Raw genomic sequence first — 23,999 nt, 5'->3', positions numbered from 1 at the left:
GAGAGGTGCTCAGTGTATCCTAAAACATCCCCCAGCAGCCTATAAGCCTATAGCTGCATATCAAGGGGCTGGACCAGGGCAAACCTGATTCAGCCCTAACTATAAGCACTATTAAAGAGGAAAGTCTTAAGTCTATTCTTAAATGAGGTGACTGTAAGGTAAGGTTGTATCGAGGGTGTAATTTCCACTACTTTTGAGCCTGGTTTGTATGAAATTGGGCTGTAGCATCCTTTAGCTGTAGAATGGATAACACTGGGTATGACTGATGCCCTTCTTATCACGGACCTGCTACAAGTAGCAGGAATTAAGTTAAAGCAATTGTTGAGATCATGGTGGATGTGAGCATTGTCCTGTGTACAGAATTATATATATATATATATATATATATATATATATATATATATTAATCAATGCCCAGGTGTTTTTTGTTGTCATAATTTGAGACAACAGACTTTGGTCTTTTCTTCCAGGACATGTATCTGTCGTCTGAAGTTTCAGAATTAGGCTTTAAGTATAAAGCAAAAACTAAACCCATAAGTCTTTCAGGAAATATATGACATCTTCCTGCATTTTGAAGCGCATGTTTATTTTTTTTAATGAACAAGCCTCAGGTCTTTGAGGCTTTTAGTTACTTGGTGAATCAGCCAGAGACCAAACCAAAGACAATGCTTACTACAGGTCAGTGAATGTGTCTTTGTCTAACTGACAGTGAGCTTGTGCTGCCCTCTTGTGATATATATCTGACATTGTTTTTGCGTACATGTTACTTAATGGCATCAGTGATGCATTTGTTCCTGTCCAACTATGATTGTTATTAGTTTGTTATATTTAATGTTGTTGCATTTCGGAGTCTATTGCGTCACAGTAGCATTGTTCTAGCCATGCACGGGTTCCCCCTCATGACTAATGTTCAAGTAGTATCCACAGGCACAGCCATGCTGGGTCTGCCCCCGTTGATTTGACCGGGTCGGGTCTTCTTGAACGAGAAGCGGTCGGCTGGCCGTTAACATCTCGTTAAAAAGACGAGAACGCGCAGCTTTTGGGCCCAAAGCTGAACCTATTTTAGGACGCGGATTGGTTAAGTTGTATGTCACTCATTTATATCTTTAATCAGTGAACTGCTTCTCAGACCCGCCTCTTCTGGGCCAGAACGATTTGGCCCCAGCGCAGCTGAGACGTGCAGACAGGCGGAGAGGACGTGCAGAAAAACATATATTTTGCGCAGATATCCTATTTTACAAATATTACTGCGTGTATTCCATATCTCCAAAACACAAATATTGAGAATTTGTATAATTTATAAAAATAATTAATATTATTATTATTATTATAATAATTGTTTAATACTTTCTTTGTGGCTCAAGGTGGGTGGGCCAGGGCCCGTGGCCCTCTATTGGCCAGCCGCCACTGGTCCTCAGACCTTTAAACGTGCATCACATGTTAGAGACACTTCCTCTACTTGTACTTTACAGTAGTTCATTCATTGAGTACTCCTGATATGTTGCTAACAATCTTTCACTGTATAAGTGTTTTTGGTTTGACCTCCAAATAAAGTGTTTTACCAATAAGAATAAACCAGAATTACCTTGACATCTTTAATATCATGCTTCTTTATTGAATGAGTAGATGAATGTTATGCCATAAAGATGATGGGATGTTGAGAATGCTGATAACAGGGATGGGACTAATACGGATACTCATGTCTCTGTGTTTTGTCTCCCTCTGCAGGTGAAGTTGGAGAAGGAGGAGGGTGAGGACGGGGCGCTGAAGGGTCCGGTTGTGTTCTGCATGCAGGCGCAGCAGGCCGGGACCAGGACTTACTACTTCAGCGCAGACAGCCATGAGGAGCAGGAAGAGTGGATTAGAGCCATGAACGAGGCTGCAGAGGTCGACATTCAGCTGACTCAGAGGTGCCGTGCACACACATGCACGTTCTGGTCATTCAGCCGGTCCAATGGGTCCAGCCAGGCAATATTGTATTGCCTAGTATGAATGACAAACACATGTTCTGCTTGGTCTACCTTTTCTGGATGTCATGCTGAAAATATTAAAATGTAATTATAAATATAGCAAATTGTTAGTGGTGAACAGCACGTCACAAATGAATCTCGCCATGTGTCTCTGTTGCATGATGCACATGCTCCCAAAGATAATGAACCATGTATAACACACAAAACACTTCAAGTATTACAAAGTAAGCAAGAGGAAGATTCCATGCAAACTGATTACCTTCATCTTTACTCAAACAACTGTGTGGACACAAACCAGACCAAAGATAAGAAGCAACAATTAATCATTTTGTTTGTTGGTCGGGACCAATTGGGTATGAAAATATGGTTAAAAGGAGAAATGCACAAACATGTTGGCCTGATGTTGAGCTTTTCCGATATTAAATACAATGTCTGCCTCTGTAATCATCTTGATACAAAACAAACAGTCTATCTATCCTCATGTCTTTTTTTTCCTCTGCATTTTCTAGAATGAATACCATTGTGGATCTCAACCACACCACGGTGACCAAGGCAACGACCCGACAAACACCGCAGCCCCCTCACACACAAACACACAATGACGCTGACAGTGAAATGACCCCCTACCCGAAGGTCAACGGGGTCAACCACCTTGAGACGCCTCCACCATCCACCCCCTGCTCCGATCAAGTGGGAAAACATAACGATGGAAGACTAGGAGGAAGTGGAGGAGAAGGGCGAGATGAAGGCGGAGGACCTGCTCCTGACCACGTGTCTCACCATCCAAATGGTTGGGGCAACTATGGCCCTCGCAACACCACGCCCCACATCAGCAATAGCAAAGCCCCTCCGTCCAGGAGTCACAGTCGACATTGTGCCCCCCGGGGACACCCAGAGGGGGGTGTTGGCCCATCAAAGGACCCCAGGGAGCAGCAGGATAACGTGGTGCTGAGGAGGGGCTTTGTGCCCAGGACAGCTCCAGAGAGGGTGGCCCAGAGGAAGACCTCCATGGCCCAGTTGCAACAATGGGTCAACCAGCGGCGGGTCATGGCCTCCCAGGAGGACATCAACAGGTAGATCAGTGGAGATAAGGAGGAACATGACACATCTTTCAGTGTGGTATTTGCATGTAGCTTAAGCATGATGCTCAGGTGATCATGGGGATACTGTAACATCACTGATGATGCTGCTGTAGTATTGTATGCCATTACAATGACCTTACAGTGATCATTTCAGTAGGTGAGTGTAGCTGTCCCCCTTATTAGTGTTCATTGTTTTCCTGGTATGAAGTAACATTGAGAAATATTGTTACCAAAGCACTGCACCTCCACTAGACTAGTTTAGATTCCTGGAGTACAGTATTTGGTTCCTAAAGTGGCTTAATACATGAATTTAATGTGTATATTTAGTCGAGGGGAAATGTGTTATAGATTATAATAAAAAGGTCTTATCAAGGTTATAATACAGCTGGCCTCCTTGACATGCATTAATTTAATACTTTACAAAATTAAGAGGCTACACTGTATTAAAAAATATATATAATTGACTGCTGACTTCAAACTCAATTATCACCCTCTTATTTTCATGACTTCCAGCCCATCCTGTTACTACCCTGGGATCTCGGGTGATTTCTATGGCTTCCCAGGAGGCCCCACATATGTGGAGGAGTACCCCCTGTACCCGCCAGGGGTGCGACCTGACAGCATCTGCTCTGTGTCTGCTGTGGGGGGGTATGACCGACGCTGGACTTTCGAGGAGAAGCGTCACTCACTGAGAGACCGACCCCATCAGCTGTATGGACCTCCAATGCCCAGGGAGCAATGGGGGCCAACGCACTATGGTGGAATGGAAGCGTCCATGAGACGTCTGTCCATCCAGCCGCGCTCCAGGTCTGTGCCCAGGTCACCGTCGTCTTCATCCGGGGTACCCTACTCACCGGTGCCACCCAACTTTGCCTCGCCGGCTCGATCCCCGTCTGCCCCCTTTGACCGATTTCAAGGGAGGATGAGGGACGACGTGATATATGCTGATCCATCCGTCTACGGCCTGAGAAGGTCCCTCAGCTCACCAAAGGTAAAACCATGTGCACTTTTGTTTGTAGAATGAGACAAAGGTCTGCATGTATTCATGTACGCACATCATCTGAGAAAGCTGCATTATTGTGATGTAAGATGGCCGATTATCAATCACTGGAATGTTTATTACGCCTCTCTGCAAGAGAAGGTGAGTATGATAGTATGATGTATATGGTGTAACAATATTCATCTTACTCCACTCTAAAAACATTATTGCCTCCATTCATCCCTTCCTTACCTTCCCTCCTTACCTTCCCTCTTCAGTATGACTACCCTGGTGATAGGAGGTCCTTAAACCAAGGATTGTACCACTACAACTACCCTGTATCCCCTTCCATCCACAATAAAATGGTATGTGCTGCTAATGTGCTGTAAAACATAGCATTCTACTGGATTAGATGCGCAGTCATACACAGTCCTGGGTGGTGAGCACATTCTACAGTAATGAATGCATTAATGAGGTGCTACTGCAGCTTTTCATTGTGCTTTCTTCTGGCCATCTGTCCGTGTATCTGCACTAACCCTGTAGTCATCATTCTGGCCCTTTTCTATCCACTACCCCTCTCTGCTGTCCTATCTCTAACCCGGTACTGGGACCGCTCTTGTTTGCATATGTGCATTAGTCTACTTGTGTATGTGTGTTAGTACATATAAGATAAGAGACAGATGACTTAATGGCAGACAGAACCAACCAACCTGAGGTCCACCAATATCACTCATGATCAATGAGGCTTCCAAACAGTCACATGAAGTTCTGTCAGCATCAAGCCACTTGATTAAAGAGGAAATGTGACAGCAATATATATATATATATATATATATATATATATATATATATATATGTGTATATATATATATATATATATATATATATATATATATATATATATATATATATAGCGTTGCATTTTACTGGGAACTCTTCCACATTCAACAGAGATTTCTTACGTATACAAAACACCAACTAAACCATCTCCAAGACAATTTATCAAACTCCGATCTGCTGTCAATTCGACCCAAGGACACTGTAATGAATTGGTTTTGGTCAGAGATTAGAATACATTGAACTCGGTGTACAGTTAATCACTGCCCAGGAGCGGCTTCAGTTTGATTGACAGATCGGTTGTGAAGCTTTGCTTTGCTACCGTCTCTTCACAAGCCTTCTATCTGTACATTATGTGTCTGTGTCATTTCCATGTGTGTTGCTGTTGCTGCTGCTTGGCTCAGGAGGATATATTAGACCTTCAGCTCCAGCGCAACCTGGATTACTTAGACCAACAGGTAAGGAGGTGAACCCACAGTATTACTTGACATTATTTGACAGGGCCTGAGGTTTCTTCCCTATGTCCTCATTTCCTATGTTTCCTCTTTCTTCCAAAACATCCGTGCCTGTAATGTAGCTTTAAAAGTGTTATTAGCTTTCCCTGACAGTCTCTGTATTGTTCCAGTCACACAAGCTTGTTGTCTGGTCTCTATAATCTGAACTGAATCTTCAGGTGCTTGAGGAAAGCTCAAGGTTACCCGAATCCTCAACAGCCAAACTCTGTGTCCAAGTAAGAGAGGAGAGAGCACCAGGGAGGCAACACTACATTAGAGCTACTTCTCTCATGGGTTAAGCCATAACTAGTCATTCCATGTTATAGCTGGACTTTCTTCTGAATTGCTTTTTTTACTTTGGAACTTATTAGGGAACTTCTAAAACAGTGTTGGCTTGTCCAGTCTTGGTACCCTACAAAGTCTGTATAGACACCTACCCATCAGTCCTTTTCTGGTTCGCATGTGGTCTATACTGTCACTCATAGTCAAACACATTTTTGGTGATATGTTTCTGCTGGGCTTGGTCTGTGACGGTCTCAATATGGACCTTTTTATTCAATATCCAGCCTAAATCTCATGACTGTGTGGACCGTGCAGAAAAGATGTGCAGAATGCACGTGAACACGTCCACCAACGCAGACTCTCAATGTGTTAACAATACAACTGTTTGCATGTGTCTATTGTGGAGTATTTAAAGGCCTCAGAGGCTCTGACATGCTTGTAGAGTCAATGCGTTCCATCTCTGCAGTCATATGTTTGTAAAGTTTGTGTTATATGAACCCTGTCGGACATTTTAGCTTCACTAGTACCGGTTACCATTCAAACCATGAGTTTTTGCTCCCAGGTAGCACTTCATAGTCATCCATCTAAGAATTGATAGACCCTAAACTCGAAGCACTGTTGTGTGTCTTTATTGACATGTTGAGTTGTACGCACTGAGATAATGATGCAATCTTTTGGATAATCTGAACTGCATCCATTCCTGATCTTTCGCTGCTGAACCCAAATGTCTTGTTGACCCCTTCAAACCGTTAGCTAGGTCGTCACGTCCTTACAACTGCGTGCAATGATGTTCCCATCATCCTGTTTAATGATTGGTTTCAGGCATCACTGTTTTCTGTCCTAATACTGAAAGCTATACAACATGAAGTTCCCTTCAATTCCCATTCAATCACAGTTCTTAGTTCTTAGTAACCTTTGTGTTCAGGGTTCAGCAGAGCGTTGCTTGGTTGGCTGTGAGAAAACAACTTTCCCCATAACTCCTTTCACTTATTTACACTCCCAAGATGTATCATGACACATTTCAGCTCAGGTCTGCATTTTGGTTTACAAATGCATTATCATGTGTTCTTCTGGCCCCATCAAACTGATGGCAGATGTTCCACACTGTATTTTTCATAGAAACTTAATTACCTACAATCTGCTGCAAAACATCATAAACTCCAAGCCAGGAAAATAATCACTACAAGCTCATTTCAAAATAACAGTTTATTTGTTGGCAGAGATATTATTTCGTTGTGAATAAGGAAATGTTGATTTTGGTCACGTTCTTAATAAATGAAGTTTCACGTTCCTCAGAATCAAGAACATAACGTAAACATTGAACTCATTGGTGTAGTTAGTGTTCATCTACACTGTTTTAATCATGCAGATGTGCTTGCTCTCACAGGTGCCTCCTTTCCATGACGTGTACAGCAGAGAGTTACATCCTACCCTGAAGCTCAATGAGATTGAAACCAGTGTAAGAGACACTACAATGCATGCACATGGCAGACATACAAGCCCTTATCCACAAGATGCACACTCTGCAGAAGAGTGACACATTCAGCTATTACATACGGGTTTATTGTCCTGTGTCCATCTGCTTTGGGACTCATACTGTAAGCGTGTACTTATTTGGACTATTTACTGCCAAATACAGTATGTGGTAACCATCTGTTGTTGGTCTGACAGAAACTCCTGGGTCGACTGTGTGAACAGAACCGGACTTGGAAAGACCACGAGGCTGTCGTCCACAGACTGCGAATGGAAAAGGTACATCATGTTCCTTTGCACTTTTAATCCAGAAACCTTGAGTAAAGCTCTCGGTATGTCCTAACATTACAAACTATACAAATAGAACCATGGTTAGTCTTATGTAATCGCAACTTGTTTAATAAACTGGAATATGTAATTGAGACTTAAAGTGTTACTGCACTTATTATTTAGGTTTGGGTAAAAAGGCAGAATTTCCCATAAGCTCTTCCTTTCTCGCTCGCCATGCTTGCTGTTCCCAGGACAGCCTTGAGGAAGCTCTGGTGGCAACTCATCAGGAGATGGATCGCTACCATAACCAACCTTTGGCCCTGGAAAAGCTGCGGTTCAAAAAGGAAACTCTGCAGAACCAGCTCATCAACATCAGAGGGGAGCTCTCCCAGGCCTCCAGTGTAAGATGCTGCATAACATATTCAAGATCCAGATAGCTGCATCGTTAAAAGATGACCTTCTGTCTTTATTTTTTGGAATAATGTGTGCGTGTGTGCGTCCATGTTTTTACAAATTTGTCAACACATGACCCCATGCTTTGAGAAGAGTCTATCTCCAGTCTGCAACAAGTTGTTAAAACACAAAAGATGCTTCTTTGCAACTCTTAGTTTGCAAAAATGTGAATTTGCATAATGTTGGGGAATCTTTAATGGGGAAAGAAATCAAATTAAAACTTGTATGTATTGGTCAGTGCAGATATTTTCCTAAAAAACTCCATGACGTCCTCTACCATCCCTAAAACATAGTCAAAATGTTCCTCCACACACGCTAATTATGAAATGAACTTCTTGGACACCTTTACTCTGCTTCTACTGCCATGATGTTTCCGAAGCCACGACCACGCCACATTCTGTCCACGTCACTGTTCCTTCTGCAAAAGCATTCAAGAGGTCCATCTGAAGGTCCTCATGAGCAGTTCGGTTAGGTGTAGGCACCAGAAGTAATGTTTGGAAAACATAATGGTTTCGGCTGTTATGTAGATCACAAATGATCTCAGGGGGGCGTGTCGTGTAGTAAAGTGGGCGTGTCGCGTAGTAAAGTGGGCGTGTCAGGCATAATTCGTGTTGAAACATTCTCTGAGAAACATTTGTACATTTCTTAGGCTTTAACCACCACACGTATGGAGTTTGAAGCATTAGAGGACGAGGCCAACGCCATTCATGGAGACCTATGGGAGCAGCTTAATGCAGGAGGGCAGGTAAAGGGTCACATATAAGCTCTGCTCACCTTTAAGGCCCAGCTGTATAGAGGAAATGGAAATCTCACTTCCAAATGGAATTTGGCGCTACTGTATATAGTAAACAAAGTATAAGCATAAGAACTGTAGAGAAACATAATTAATACATAGTTCTTTATTATTTGCTTTCAAAATGTCATGATGAAAATAATAATCAACCTTATCAGTAACCAATGGCAATTTGAATCTCTTAATTTTTCCAATATGCATTAATTGCCAATAGTTACTTTTAGCTTTAATGGTGTGTAAGTAGTAAATACAGTAAATGCAATACTGTCATCAGTTTTAGAAAAAGACAATTTTCCTAATGTATACGCCAAAGGGGTCATTCCTCCATTAAGAATATATATAGTTCACTTACCTCTAGTTGTAACCAGCCCTGTTTGTTTGTCCAGGTCATCAAATATCTGTCACAACAATCTCAATTAATATAATAAGTTTGTGAACTGGTTCCTTCCAGAAAGAAATGTACTTCTTAGGGGCTGTTTTTGTCAATAGAAAGTAATTTACCTTCCCCCTCTCACATTAGTTTGTCTATTCGGGATTTTTGCAGAGTGAACTGGTTCATAGGCACATCCAGAAGGAATTTTGGAGAGTCCAGGATGTATTAGAGGGACTGCACAAGAATAACTCATCCAGAGGCACAGACACAGCCAAGCACAGAGGTAACACACATGATCACGTTGAGAGTCTCTGGAGAGTTCAGTGTCTCTAACATGTATATTCTACCGACTCTAACCCTCCACCCCCACCTCCCTCTCTTTCTCTTGCAGTGGCCAGCGGTGCATCAGGCTCCTTTAGCACCAATAGTCCAGCCAGTCCCCTGAGCTCAGTAAGCTTCACCAGCCCACTCAGCCCCTTCTCCCCAGTGCCCGGCTCCCAGGTCTCCCCCATCAAACAGCTGGGCCCGGAGGTAAGCACCGGACACACCCAGCTAGGGACCAACCCCAATCCAAATCCTGGCACAGGCCCATGCTCAGACTCTAGAACCAATCCTGAAGTGTGTATACAATCTAGCCCTAAACCTCGTCCCAAGTCATGTACAGTGCCGCATTTCAAAACTGACCCCAATCCTAGTTGTAGACCCAAAAGTTACAGGGAACCTGACACTACCCTGCTCGCAGAACATATAAACCACTACGGTCGTGAAACCCATGAACACACCTTTCCTCAGCTCTCCCGAGCTTTCCAACACCTTGAGGAGTCCTTGAGTACATTAGGCACTGTGATCGAGGAATCAGACCAAAACGCCAACTGCAGAACCAAGACAAACTTTGACCAAGGTATAAATCCAGCCAAACACACCAATCAGCATTCAGGCATAGCCCAAACCCACTCTGACCACCAGGACGTTAGTTGGTTAACCTCAAATGTTTGCAGCCAAGAAGTAAAGATTGGCCTCAGAAAAGATGTCTATCCAGACTCCCACCTATACCATGGGGGCCTCAGAAACCTGACCCCCAACAAACGCTGTTCTATGCCTGATTACCAGATCCTGTTTCTCCAGGACTCCCATTGGACTGATGTATCATTTCGCCACCGCCCAGATCTGTTTACATCTCCAGTCCCTTGTTTAAGAGGTGCTAACCATGAACCCCAACTCCATCATCGGCTAGTTTTGAGATCATCATGTCATGCTGGTCCAGGAGCTAGGCCACTTTCTTACCCAAACAATCAAGGGGGTGAGGAGAGGCTGCAGATTGCTCCGGCCGTAACACAGTCTGTCTCAGGTGAATTACTCCTGCAGACTCATCTGTAAAGACAAGGATGCCCACCACATTATAGTTGATTCTGATGATTCCACATTCTATCCATTCGGATTTGTAATATTGTAAAAACACTAACAATATTTTCTAAATCCCAAACATTTAAGTTTCCATTGCAAAAGGTAATCATGACATAAAGTCTCCATTTAGTAAAGAATTTGCTGCTTTGCAGACAGGACTTTATCTAACCTTTCATTTGTCAGAGTGTTTTATTTAACTACTCAACAAGGATCTCATGGATCAGAGAGAATGTGCACGAATCCCAGATTTATTTTCTGAGATAACACTCTTTGGCACAATGATTCACATAGTGAACATATTTGGAGGATTTATTGTCATAAGTCTGGAGATGAAAGGCAGAACACTTGGCCAGAGTTACAGTCAATGTAGGGTTCACTTGTTCTGTAAATATAGAGGCTTGTTCTTTCACTTTTTACAATCTTTCCTAAAACACCTCCAAAATGATCCTGCTAACATATTTACAACAATCGTGTTTTCTTTCAACCAAATAAAATAAAGAATCATATTTGATTAGAACATTTCGTGTTGCAATACAAGCGGTCTCCAAAACAGAAAGAACGAGCTTTACTTTACTGCAATGCTGTCAACATGGTAATCTACTCTAGGAGACCACTTACTAAAACAATGATGAATGAACTGTCATTCCTGTTTCACAGTCTTTACGATATAGTAATTCACCCCATGTCTTTAATTGGCCAGCTGGGGATTTCCCCGTCAAACGATTGAACATAAAGACCCCACTACACGAAGCATTCGCTCCATTCCTTTCTGCTCTGCACTTTGCTTGTCTTATTATCACTCCTCTTGATGTGCAGCACTCTTTTTTCCACCTATCCTTTCCCTCCTTCCTCCCTCCCGCCCTCTTGCCCTTATGGTCATCTAGGAAAGTGTTCCCCCAAGGCCTCCCCTCCCCAAATCCTATTACCCTTTGGAGACCTCCTCTACCTTCCCCCCCTGCGTCCCTCCCCTGCCCTTTGACAGCACTGCCTGGCTACGCAGCTTGGGCATCGATGATGGTTACCTTGATGGTGAAGATTCTCAAATCAGAAAGGTATTTGGGTGTTTCTGCTCCTGTCCTGCCCTCCCTTCAGCCACTCCCAGCTGTCATTAATGTCATCTTTTAAAAACATTAGTGTTAACCTTGTAAACCAACAGGGACCATTCATCCCTTGAGATTTCATATGTTCTTCTTTTTCCCAAACCTTCATTGTAACTAAGTACTCCGCCTCTGATTATCCCTCTGTGTCTGCATATCAGCCCTTCTTTGACCTCGCAAAGCACTCGTTCCACAAGTGGGTGCCTTTCTTTTGCTCTTTTTATGGCAGTTGCTTTCTGTAACTGGACGAGTCATTCGTTTCGTAAACAGAGTGCATTTCAGTTAAAAAGCACTCCTGGTGCTTTAGTACTCTTTGTTGCCACGGATGGGCAGCACTGAGCACTTGGTAGGAATCTATGTGTGGATTTCTCTACAGCGGTGGGTCATTACATTACATTATCAAGGGTCATCTATCAAACTTTCGACGTGCCTATTTGGGTCGTGCCTGGTGGCGATGTAGGCACTGTAGTTATGAGATGTGGCAACACCAGGAAGTAGCACAGGATGCGGTGTAGTGACCACTTCCACCTTTGGTCTGTGGACAATGAGTAAACCCAGTTAAACCCAGGCAACACATTTGCCCCATGCAGTCCTGTCCCATGACTGCGCTCCCTGTAGCATCTCTTTTGTGGAGCAGTTTATATCCTAGGTTAAATAGGAGTCCATTATTTACTCTCTAATGTCAAGACACTTTGTAACCGGTCTACGTCAGACATGCTGAGCACACCGATCAGGCCAATATTGGGTCATCAATTGATGTATTGCTTCAGTCCAGACGGGTATAACAGGCATTTTAACATAATGCCCTCATTACTATACAAAAATAATACATTATCTGATGCATTCTGTAATGCATTCAATAATACGATTTCTCCATCTTGCAGTCCCGGTTCCACCTTGCAGAACAGAACAATATCAATGACATCCAGGACATGGTTCACTCCACCATGAATAAAGGTAAAACAACCAAAGCTCAAGTTTCCATGTAATAATACTACTGATTCTCAGATGATCATAATCCAGCAATTCACACTGGTGATTACACAGAACCTGATGGAGCATTGCATTACACTGATAACATTCCCTATCACTGACATTTTTAAATTACAGATGAAAGAAAAGCCATAATCCAGTTCAGAATCCAGACATTTGAGGTGTGATTGTATCTTTAAATCAAGTGAGACTGACAAGAAATGCATAGATTGTCCTGTAGTGCTAGCTGTGGGACCCCCCCCCCCCCCCCTCTTCTTCCCCATGGTGTTAACCTGCCTGTTGTATCCATTGCCAGTTGGCATCGTCCCTCCTAGAACGAAGTCCCCCACCGACGAATCACACAGCTGGTCTTCTGGAGTTTCTCGCCATAATGGCAGACGGCCTAATGGAATTTCTAGGGTATGTCAACCTCGCCTTGTAAACAATATCGCCATGTAAACAATATTGCCATTTAAACAATATTGCCATGTAAACAATATCGCCATGTAAACAATATCAACATGTCTGAACTACAGCATGTACCTATGTGGGCTATAAACAAGATGTGAGGAAGTCAAACAACTCTCAGACCTTTAACCGGTGTTCACAGGAACCCTGAGTTAGACTCAGATGGTCTGAAAACCGAGTGCCTCCTTGTGTAACTATTATCAGGCAACTGTTGATCACTTGATACTTTGACTTTTATTTTGGTAAAAGATAGAAACAACTAGACAACATTGTGATGATGACACACGTATCAACTCAATCAAAACTGTTACATGTCAACACAACTTCAAGATTCTGAGATGTTAATATATATACATACATACATACATATATATATATATGCATGCATGTGTGTATATATATATACACACACACACACATATACATATGTATATATATGTATGTATATGTATATATATATATATACTGTATGTACATATATACACACATACATACATACATATATATATACTGTATGTACATATATACACACATACATACATACATATTATATATATATATATATATATATATATATATATACATATATATATATATATATATATATATATATATATATATATATATATACTTGCAGCCAGGCTGAAATTAAAATAATATTTAAAAAATAAAGTACCCTGTTACTGTTATGACAATTACTGTATTTTCTGACAGTCCTGGGATTATTACTGTAAAATTAACTTCCATTGGTACTGACATTAATAGCAACCTACTTGCTAATTGCTGCCAGCCCGTTACTGTACATTTTACAGTGTACATTTTCCTTCTGTCGTTTTATTTGTGGCATGATGCAGAATTGATGTCCAGCTGCACATTTGTTCCTCTAATTCAAAATATATCTGGAAAATGGTGGGAGGGTTATAGACCAGGACCAAAGAGCGCTCGTTAGATCCTCCAAACCGAACTACATCTCATGTTTGACCACTACGTCCTTCAATCAGAGGATCGGTGTTTCCATCCCCAGCTCCGCTAGTCCATTCATCCTCCGATCGTCCCTCGCACCTTCACGATCCGATAGGCCTTCGCACCTTCACGCTCCGATCGGCGCTCGCACCTTCACCCTCCGATCGTCCCTCGCACCTTCATCCTCCGATCGTCCCTCGCACCTTCACGCTCCGATCGTCCCTCGCACCTTCACGCTCCGATCGTCCCTCGCACCTTCACGCTCCGATCGTCCCTCGCACCTTCACGCTCCGATAGGCCTTCGCACCTTCACCCTCCGATCGGCCTTCGCACCTTCACGCTCCGATCGTCCCTCGCACCTTCACGCTCCGATCGTCCCTCGCACCTTCACGCTCCGATCGTCCCTCACACCTTCACCCTCCGATCGTCCCTCACACCTTCACGCTCCGATCGTCCCTCACACCTTCACGCTCCGATCGGCCCTCGCACCTTCACCCTCCGATCGGCCCTCGCACCTTCACCCTCCGATCGGCCCTCGCACCTTCACCCTCCGATCGTCCCTCGCACCTTCACGCTCCGATCGTCCCTCGCACCTTCACCCTCCGATCGGCCCTCGCACCTTCACCCTCCGATCGGCCCTCGCACCTTCACCCTTCGATCGGCCTTCGCACCTTCACGCTCCGATCGGCCCTCGCACCTTCACCCTCCGATAGGCCTTCGCACCTTCACCCTCCGATCGGCCTTCGCACCTTCACGCTCCGATCGGCCCTCGCACCTTCACCCTCCGATCGGCCTTCGCACCTTCACGCTCCGATCGGCCCTCGCACCTTCACCCTCCGATAGGCCTTCGCACCTTCACCTTCCGATCGGCCTTCGCACCTTCACCCTCCGATCGGCCCTCGCACCTTCACGCTCCGATCGGCCTTCGCACCTTCACGCTCCGATCGGCCCTCGCACCTTCACGCTCCGATCGACCCTCGCACCTTCACGCTCCGATCGGCCTTCGCACCTTCACGCTCCGATCGGCCCTCGCACCTTCACGCTCCGATCGGCCCTCGCACCTTCACGCTCCGATCGGCCTTCGCACCTTCACGCTCCGATCGGCCCTCGCACCTTCACCCTCAGATCGACCTTCGCACCTTCACGCTCCGATCGGCCTTCGCACCTTCACCCTCCAATCGTCCCTCACACCTTCACGCTCCGATCGTCCCTCGCACCTTCACCCTCCGATCGTCCCTCACACCTTCACGCTCCGATCGTCCCTCGCACCTTCACCCTCCGATCGGCCCTCGCACCTTCACCCTCCGATCGTTCCTCGCACCTTCACCCTCCGATCGGCCTTCGCACCTTCACGCTCCGATCGGCCCTCGCACCTTCACCCTCCGATAGGCCTTCGCACCTTCACCCTCCGATCGGCCCTCGCATCTTTACGCTCTGATCGGCCCTCGCACCTGCACCCTCCGATCGGCCTTCGCACCTTCACGCTCCGATCGGCCCTCGCACCTTCACGCTCCGATAGGCCTTCGCACCTTCACCCTCCGATCGGCCCTCGCATCTTCACGCTCTGATCGGCCCTCGCACCTGCACCCTCCGATCGGCCCCTAGCACCTTCACCCTCCGATAGGCCTTCGCACCTTCACGCTCCGATCGTCCCTCGCACCTTCACGCTCCGATCGGCCTTCGCACCTTCACCCTCCGATCGGCCTTCGCACCTTCACGCTCCGATCGGCCCTCGCACCTTCACCCTCAGATCGGCCTTCGCACCTTCACCCTCCGATCGGCCCTCGCACCTTCACGCTCCGATTAGCCCTCGCACCTTCACGCTTCACGCTCTGAATGGAAGTGTGTTTCTATGCCACATTGTGTCACAGGAGCGTCCAAAGAGCGCCGTGTTTCCTGCAGAGCTGAAGTCAAAGATGAGTGTGGAGGAGCAGAACGAGCGAATTCGACGCAACCAGAGCAGCTCTGTGAGGGACAAGAGGCGGAGCCTGAATCTCTCGGCTGGCCAGTCTCCAGCCAACTACAAAGTGGTATGATCAACGACGTGATGATCCCTGTGAAACATGATAACCTGACCAGGGCTCTCAGGTATTGGAATAGAAAAGCCAGTTAGAGCATGTGGAGTGTCTGGGCATACACTGGTGGAGGGATAGTGGATGTACTAGGGTACCAGACCTCCGCCCTCAACATGCGTTAACAACATCCACATGTCTGGAGTAATGCTTTTACTAGTAAGTTGACCTGTCATCTGAATGACAATATTTGTGTTAAACCTCCACACCTTTTATCTCAGAGAGTGATTAATCATTTATTAAACACAGAAAATATGCGCATATTGTTTGAATTATTGGTTAATTTACTCATTTCATTTCAGGCAGTTTTAAGTGTCCAAAAATCAACTAAGAAATCATATAACACTCCTTATAACCGCAAATGTTCCTCAAAGTATCAAAGTAATAGAGGGGATGTCTGTACAACCATGGTTACACTGCAAATGCAAAGCAGTGAGACTTTAAATGCACCAATGTGGTTTTCACAAAATTAAAAATGACGGAACCGGACATGGATGTCGAATTTCAAGTCAATCAGTCCTAGAGGGCGTTGATGGGTGTGACCTTTCAAAGCTCTAGAGCCATTTTTAATAACCAAATGAAGACATTGACCTTGAATGGTTAAGGTGATACATTTACTGCAAATGGTTAAGGCATTGACCATGACTGATGAAGTTAAGACGTTGACCTTGAATGGTGAAGTTAAGACGTTGACCTTGAATGGTGAAGTTAAGACGTTGACCTTGAATGGTAGACATTACAATCTAGACACAACCTCTAATTTGGGGGTAGGAAAAGCAGCATTCCCTACCAAAAGATTGAAATTGAACAGGTGTTTCATGCTTGAGCATGCAGATGATTTGATTGTCTCCATATTTGTGCTTGTGTGTGCAGATTCGTAGGCGGCTGACAGCGCACGAGATTGACATTAAAGACTTGGAGGTCGCGGTTCGAGGCCAGGGGCAAGAGTCACCTCGGGAAGAAATCGCTCGTCTGAGACGGTTAAAGGTTGAACCAGAACTCTACAACCTAGACATCAGCAGAGAGGTGAGATCAGTCAGCTGATGTTCATGTTTCTGAAAATGATGATGATAATACCTGCTTTAACAGATATTACATTTTATTCGGTTCTAAAGGAAAGTGAAACTTTCAACATGACAAGACAGGAAAAGCTGTCTCTAAAACATTGTTGTTTCACACAGGAAAATAACTCCTGGTTCCTGGTCCTGTTATGATACTTTGTCATCACATGTACTCTTTGCATCAACCAATGACACCGATGGGTTAACATTGTATGTTCTTAAAAGCCTTGTGCATACGGCACAACAAAGCATACTAAGGCACAATCGAAACCCTGATAAAACAATACAATAGATGAAACAATAATGATGTGAACAAACTAAGAAATCCAAAAAACTAAAAATAATGAAATAAAGCAGTTATCTTGTGAAAGAAGTGATTTAAAAGGCAGTACTAATTCTGATGGCCTTATCTCAGGCAGGTCTTTCCAAGGCCAAGGGGCCCTGATGGCAAAAGCATGGCGACCTTTAGTTTGAGCCTCAACAGAAAGATCTAAAGCTGCGAGCTGGCTTAATTGATTCCAACATGTCTGCTCTACATCTTGGGGCGAGACCCAGACAGCATGGTGCCGTCTGTTAAAACGAGTTGTAAGCCAGAGAGTGACTTCTAGTCTACGGCAGAGAGGATGCAGTTACAGTAGTCAAGGCTAGAAAAGACAAACACGTGAATTAAGTTTTCCAGGTCAGATGTGAGAGGGTTGGTTTGATTTTGGAGATGGTTCTTATTTGAAGGAAGCAGGACTGGACAACTTTCGTGATTTAAAGTTTGAAGCTTAAATAGTAAACATGTCTGTCAGTGGACGTTATGCTAATTAACAAGAGCCCAGGGGCACATCACTGTCCCTGAAGGTTTGGGGAACTGAATAATATGATGTCTGAATTTGAAGAACATTTTGTGCTATCAAACTGTTGCTATTACTAAGACTAACATAGCAGCTACGCTTCTTGGGTCCTCAGGTCTTAGGGAAGGTATACCTGTGTGTCGTCTGCGTAGCAATGAAAAGAGACGTTGTTGCGTTCGATGATTGGTCAAAGTGGGAGCATGCATATGGGAAATAAAATGTAACCATGTGGTACACCACAGGTAATGTGAGTTGTAGAAGATGGGTAATTACCAATGGTGACCGAGTGGGTTCTAGGATGTAACAATGGAACCAAATAAGTGCTGTGTCGAAAGCTGCACTACGGTCTAAAAGAATTAAAACCATCTTTCCCCCATGTCCTCTGCAAAAAGGAGACCATTGGCTTTCTTGAGGAGGGCAGTTAATGTGCTATTATGTAAAGCTCTAAAAACTGAATGGAACTTCTCAAAGACGTTGTTAAGACACATAAGACGCTTAAAGTTGGGTTGAAACTACTTTCTAGAATTTGTATATGAACTGAAGTTTAGAAAATGGAATTTTAAAACTGCTGAGTGGAAAGAGTGGATGGAAAACTTCCTATTGCTAATGATATATTAATAACCAATATAATACTGTATCAAAAAGTAATTTAAGAAATGTAGAAATTTAAAGAGTGCCTTGTGTGTTCGACAAGAATGAGTTGACGTCGCGATACATCACAGTAAAGTAAAACATAGCATACAAATGTCTCCGGTGCTGAGGACAAATGATAATCGTTGAGCTGATCTCTATAAAGGAAATATGATGACAACTAAATGAATGGTCTAATACCCGCAGATGTAGATCTGGAGACCAGGACGGTGTCGTGGTCGATGCTGTCAACCTAACAACATCTCACCGGCTCGGTTTCATTTGACAGGAATGTAATGACAATAGTAATGTAACTACGTCAAGTACACATTTAAAGGTCATTTGACTTAAATTGAGCATTTCTAATTAGGCAAAAGATCAGAGGGAAATATTTGACTTGATTTCCCTTTTTTTTAATCGTTTTTTCTTTTCAGATCAAGTTGTTACATAGAAAATATAGCTTGTACAATATGATGCACTATAAAGGACGTCTTCCTGGCATTTTTTATGAATGGTTTTAACTTGAAATATAATATGTTTATATAGCGTTATTGCTATTTTCTGTATACCAGACTGTGAGCTATGGATCTGGTGTGTGGGGTTGTCCTAGGCTCTCTACGGTTGGTGCAGTTCTATTGGCCACTGACAAGGCACCAAGGAAGGGAACAAAAGTCTCATGACTTTTAATTTAACACTTTTAGGTATATAGAAAATCCCCCTGGCCCAAAATGAGGATAATAGAAATACCTGCAGAGACCGTATGCACCATGACACGTCTGCTGAAGAAAAACATGACAAAAATAAAGGAAGCAAAATCAACGGAATTAGACTAAATAAATATACACACAAACATGCACACATTATATTTATCATACCTCACTGCCTTTTTATTCTACGAAATTAATTATATTTAAATTGTTTATCTGTGTGCATATTGGCTTTATGTGTGTGTATTCGTATTTATTCAGATGCATTTGTTCTAGCTGCTGACTCCCGACAAGGTTCTGATCCCGGAGCGCTACCTGGATGTGGAGGACAGCGCCCCTCTGAGCCCAGAGGAGCAGAAGGAGAAGCAGAGGAAACTGGAGCGGATCAAGACCCTCATTGCCAAATCAAAGTGGGTTTCGACTGACACACATTTTAAGGCATTTCTATGCTTCTCCCATTTGTTTCAAGACATTATGAAAGCATACCTATTGTTTCGTGCTCCCTCCTTTGGAACAAAAAGTGCTGCTATTCCTCTTAAGTCTACATGGTTTGTGGTTATGAATATGCCACCCAGTGGTAGTGATAGAACGGTTAATTCAAAGGTTTTAGAAGTACATCAGAAAATTGGTCGTTTGGTTTGGCCATTTTAACACAATGTTTAAGTTACTACACTTTCACTCTTAAGGACAGAATGTCTTAGTTACTACACTTTCACTCTTAAGGACACAATGTTTTAGTTACTACACTTTCACTCTTAAGGACACAATGTTTTAGTTACTACACTTTCACTCTTAAGGACACAATGTTTTAGTTACTACACTTTCACTCTTAAGGACACAATGTTTTAGTTACTACACTTTCACTCTTAAGGACACAATTTTTTAGTTACTACACTTTCACTCTTAGGAAAGGACACAATGTTTTAGTTACTATACTTTCACTCTTAGGACAGAATGTCTTAGTTACTACACTTTCACTCTTAAGGACACAATGTTTTAGTTACTACACTTTCACTCTTAGGAAAGGACACAATGTCTTAGTTACTACACTTTCACTCTTAGGAAAGGACACAATGTTTTAGTCACTACACTTTCACTCTTAGGAAAGGACACAATGTCTTAGTTACTACACTTTCACTCTTAGGAAAGGACACAATGTCTTAGTTACTACACTTTCACTCTTAGGAAAGGACACAATGTTTTAGTCACTACACTTTCACTCTTAAGGACACAATGCCTTAGTTACTACACTTTCACTCTTAGGAAAGGACACAATGTCTTAGTTACTACACTTTCACTCTTAAGGACACAATGTTTTAGTTACTACACTTTCACTCTTAGGACAGAATGTCTTAGTCACTACACTTTCACTCTTAAGGACACAATGTTTTAGTTACTACACTTTCACTCTTAGGACAGAATGTCTTAGTCACTACACTTTCACTCTTAGGAGAGGACACAATGTCTTAGTTACTACACTTTCACTCTTAAGGACACAGTGTTTTAGTTACTACACTTTCACTCTTAAGGACACAATGTCTTAGTTACTACACTTTCACTCTTAAGGAGCAATGTTTTAGTTACTACACTTTCACTCTTAAGGAGCAATGTTTTAGTCACTACACTTTCACTCTTAGGAAAGGACACAATGTCTTAGTTACTACACTTTCACTCTTAAGGACACAATGTTTTAGTTACTACACTTTCACTCTTAAGGACACAATGCCTTAGTTACTACACTTTCACTCTTAGGAAAGGACACAATGTCTTAGTTACTACACTTTCACTCTTAAGGACACAATGTTTTAGTTACTACACTTTCACTCTTAAGGACACAATGTTTTAGTCACTACACTTTCACTCTTAGGAAAGGACACAATGTCTTAGTTACTACACTTTCACTCTTAAGGACACAATGTCTTAGTCACTACACTTTCACTCTTAGGAAAGGACACAATGTCTTTGTTACTACACTTTCACTCTTAAGGACACAATGCCTTAGTTACTACACTTTCACTCTTAAGGACACAATGCCTTAGTTACTACACTTTCACTCTTAAGGACACAATGTTTTAGTTACTACACTTTCACTTAGTCGTCACCATGTGCTAAGACAGCATTACCTTTATTCTGCCAATGTAATACAATTATTTATGCTTCCATTACTTTTAACTTGCTGATTAACCATAAAGGCTTGTGCACTTTCCTCATACTCAATTGAGCAAGAGAACCATTTGTTTGCCAATTAAGATTATATAGAACGTTTAGGGCCAAAGTAATGACCATGCTCTTCCTCTGCCTTTCTTTCATGTACCCACCTTCAGTTTGCAGAACATGGTTCCTCTCCTGGACGGCCCAGTGGAGGGAGGATCTCCAGTCAGTTCCCAGCAGCAGTTGCAGGAGCAGGAGAAGCGTATCGAGATCTCCTGTGCTTTGGCTAATGAGGCCTCTCGTCGCAGCCGCCTTCTCTCTGGTGAGAACTCTGTGCACACGGCTGCACGTTACTAACTCTCCCCCTCTTCCCTGTTCCCGTGATCACACAGCCCTGCACAAGCTGCACTGCTTCCTCCCAACACCTCATGCAATTTTCTGAACATTCCTCCATGGTTCACGCACATCTGGAAACTAATGCTGATCTTCAGATGTTGTGTTTCAGATATGGTACTATAAACTCTCTAGTGGGGTTATATGGTACTATGAGCTCTCTAGTGGGGTAATGTGGTACTATAAACTCTCTAGTATGGTTATATGGTACTATAAACTCTAGTGGGGTTATATGGTACTATAAACTCTAGTGGGGTTATATGGTACTATGAGCTCTCTAGTGGGGTTATATGGTACTATAAACTCTAGTGGGGTTATATGGTACTATAAACTCTCTAGTGGGGTTATATGGTACTATGAGCTCTCTAGTGGGGTAATGTGGTACTATAAACTCTCTAGTGGGGTTATATGGTACTATAAACTCTAGTGGGGTTATATGGTACTATGAGCTCTCTAGTGGGGTTATATGGTACTATAAACTCTAGTGGGGTTATATGGTACTATGAGCTCTCTAGTGGGGTTATATGGTACTATAAACTCTAGTGGGGTTATATGGTACTATGAGCTCTCTAGTGGGGTAATATGGTACTATAAACTCTAGTGGGGTTATATGGTACTATGAGCTCTAGTGGGGTTATATGGTACTATAAACTCTCTAGTAGGGTTATATGGTACTATAAACTCTCTAGTGGGGTTATATGGTACTATGAGCTCTCTAGTGGGGTTATATGGTACTATAAACTCTCTAGTGGGGTTATATGGTACTATGAGCTCTCTAGTGGGGTTATATGGTACTATAAACTCTCTAGTGGGGTTATATGGTACTATAAACTCTCTAGTGGGGTTATATGGTACTATAAACTCTCTAGTGGGGTTATATGGTACTATGAGCTCTAGTGGGGTAATATGGTACTATAAACTCTAGTGGGGTTATATGGTACTATAAACTCTCTAGTGGGGTAATATGGTACTATGAGCTCTAGTGGGGTTATATGGTACTATAAACTCTCTAGTAGGGTTATATGGTACTATAAACTCTAGTGGGGTAATATGGTACTATAAACTCTAGTGGGGTTATATGGTACTATAAACTCTCTAGTATGGTTATATGGTACTATAAACTCTAGTGGGGTTATATGGTACTATAAACTCTCTAGTGGGGTAATATGGTACTATGAGCTCTAGTGGGGTTATATGGTACTATAAACTCTCTAGTAGGGTTATATGGTACTATGAGCTCTAGTGGGGTTATATGGTACTATAAACTCTAGTGGGGTTATATGGTACTATGAGCTCTAGTGGGGTTATATGGTACTATAAACTCTAGTGGGGTTATATGGTACTATGAGCTCTCTAGTGGGGTTATATGGTACTATAAACTCTAGTGGGGTTATATGGTACTATGAGCTCTCTAGTGGGGTTATATGGTACTATAAACTCTAGTGGGGTTATAAGGTACTATGAGCTCTCTAGTGGGGTAATATGGTACTATAAACTCTCTAGTGGGGTTATATGGTACTATAAACTCTAGTGGGGTTATATGGTACTATAAACTCAAGTGGGGTTATATGGTACTATGAGCTCTCTAGTGGGGTTATATGGTACTATGAGCTCTAGTGGGGTTATATGGTACTATAAACTCTAGTGGGGTTATATGGTACTATAAACTCTAGTGGGGTTATATGGTACTATGAGCTCTCTAGTGGGGTTATATGGTACTATAAACTCTCTAGTGGGGTTATATGGTACTATGACCTCTAGTGGGGTAATATGGTACTATAAACTCTCTAGTGGGGTAATATGGTACTATGAACTCTAGTGGGGTTATATGGTACTATAAACTCTCTAGTATGGTTATATGGTACTATAAACTCTCTAGTGGGGTAATATGGTACTATGAACTCTAGTGGGGTTATATGGTACTATAAACTCTCTAGTATGGTTATATGGTACTATAAACTCTAGTGGGGTTATATGGTACTATAAACTCTCTAGTGGGGTAATATGGTACTATGAGCTCTCTAGTGGGGTTATATGGTACTATAAACTCTAGTGGGGTTATAAGGTACTATGAGCTCTCTAGTGGGGTAATATGGTACTATAAACTCTCTAGTGGGGTTATATGGTACTATAAACTCTAGTGGGGTTATATGGTACTATAAACTCTAGTGGGGTTATATGGTACTATGAGCTCTCTAGTGGGGTTATATGGTACTATGAGCTCTAGTGGGGTTAT

General features: G+C 42.9%; 1 protein-coding gene across 1 annotated transcript in view; it reads left to right on the top strand.

Moving 5' to 3' along the window:
- plekha6 (pleckstrin homology domain containing, family A member 6) overlaps window positions 1–23,999 on the top strand; it is a 55,283-nt gene that overhangs the window by 27,187 nt on the left and 4,097 nt on the right. The window contains exons 7-23 of the mRNA XM_034532678.1: window positions 1,729–1,910; window positions 2,480–3,043; window positions 3,566–4,043; window positions 4,310–4,396; window positions 5,273–5,326; window positions 7,032–7,103; window positions 7,316–7,396; window positions 7,639–7,788; window positions 8,490–8,585; window positions 9,178–9,289; window positions 9,398–9,537; window positions 12,392–12,464; window positions 12,796–12,899; window positions 15,782–15,940; window positions 16,856–17,008; window positions 19,496–19,629; window positions 21,544–21,692. Of these exons, the coding sequence (XP_034388569.1) occupies window positions 1,729–1,910; window positions 2,480–3,043; window positions 3,566–4,043; window positions 4,310–4,396; window positions 5,273–5,326; window positions 7,032–7,103; window positions 7,316–7,396; window positions 7,639–7,788; window positions 8,490–8,585; window positions 9,178–9,289; window positions 9,398–9,537; window positions 12,392–12,464; window positions 12,796–12,899; window positions 15,782–15,940; window positions 16,856–17,008; window positions 19,496–19,629; window positions 21,544–21,692 (2,788 nt within the window). The remainder of the gene's footprint in view (window positions 1–1,728; window positions 1,911–2,479; window positions 3,044–3,565; window positions 4,044–4,309; window positions 4,397–5,272; window positions 5,327–7,031; window positions 7,104–7,315; window positions 7,397–7,638; window positions 7,789–8,489; window positions 8,586–9,177; window positions 9,290–9,397; window positions 9,538–12,391; window positions 12,465–12,795; window positions 12,900–15,781; window positions 15,941–16,855; window positions 17,009–19,495; window positions 19,630–21,543; window positions 21,693–23,999) is intronic.

Source organism: Cyclopterus lumpus, chromosome 5 (genome assembly GCF_009769545.1).
Source record: "Cyclopterus lumpus isolate fCycLum1 chromosome 5, fCycLum1.pri, whole genome shotgun sequence".
In the NCBI taxonomy this organism is placed as follows: domain Eukaryota; kingdom Metazoa; phylum Chordata; class Actinopteri; order Perciformes; family Cyclopteridae; genus Cyclopterus; species Cyclopterus lumpus.
Note: the sequence above shows the minus strand (reverse complement) of the source record. Positions and strands in the feature narration are given on the sequence as shown.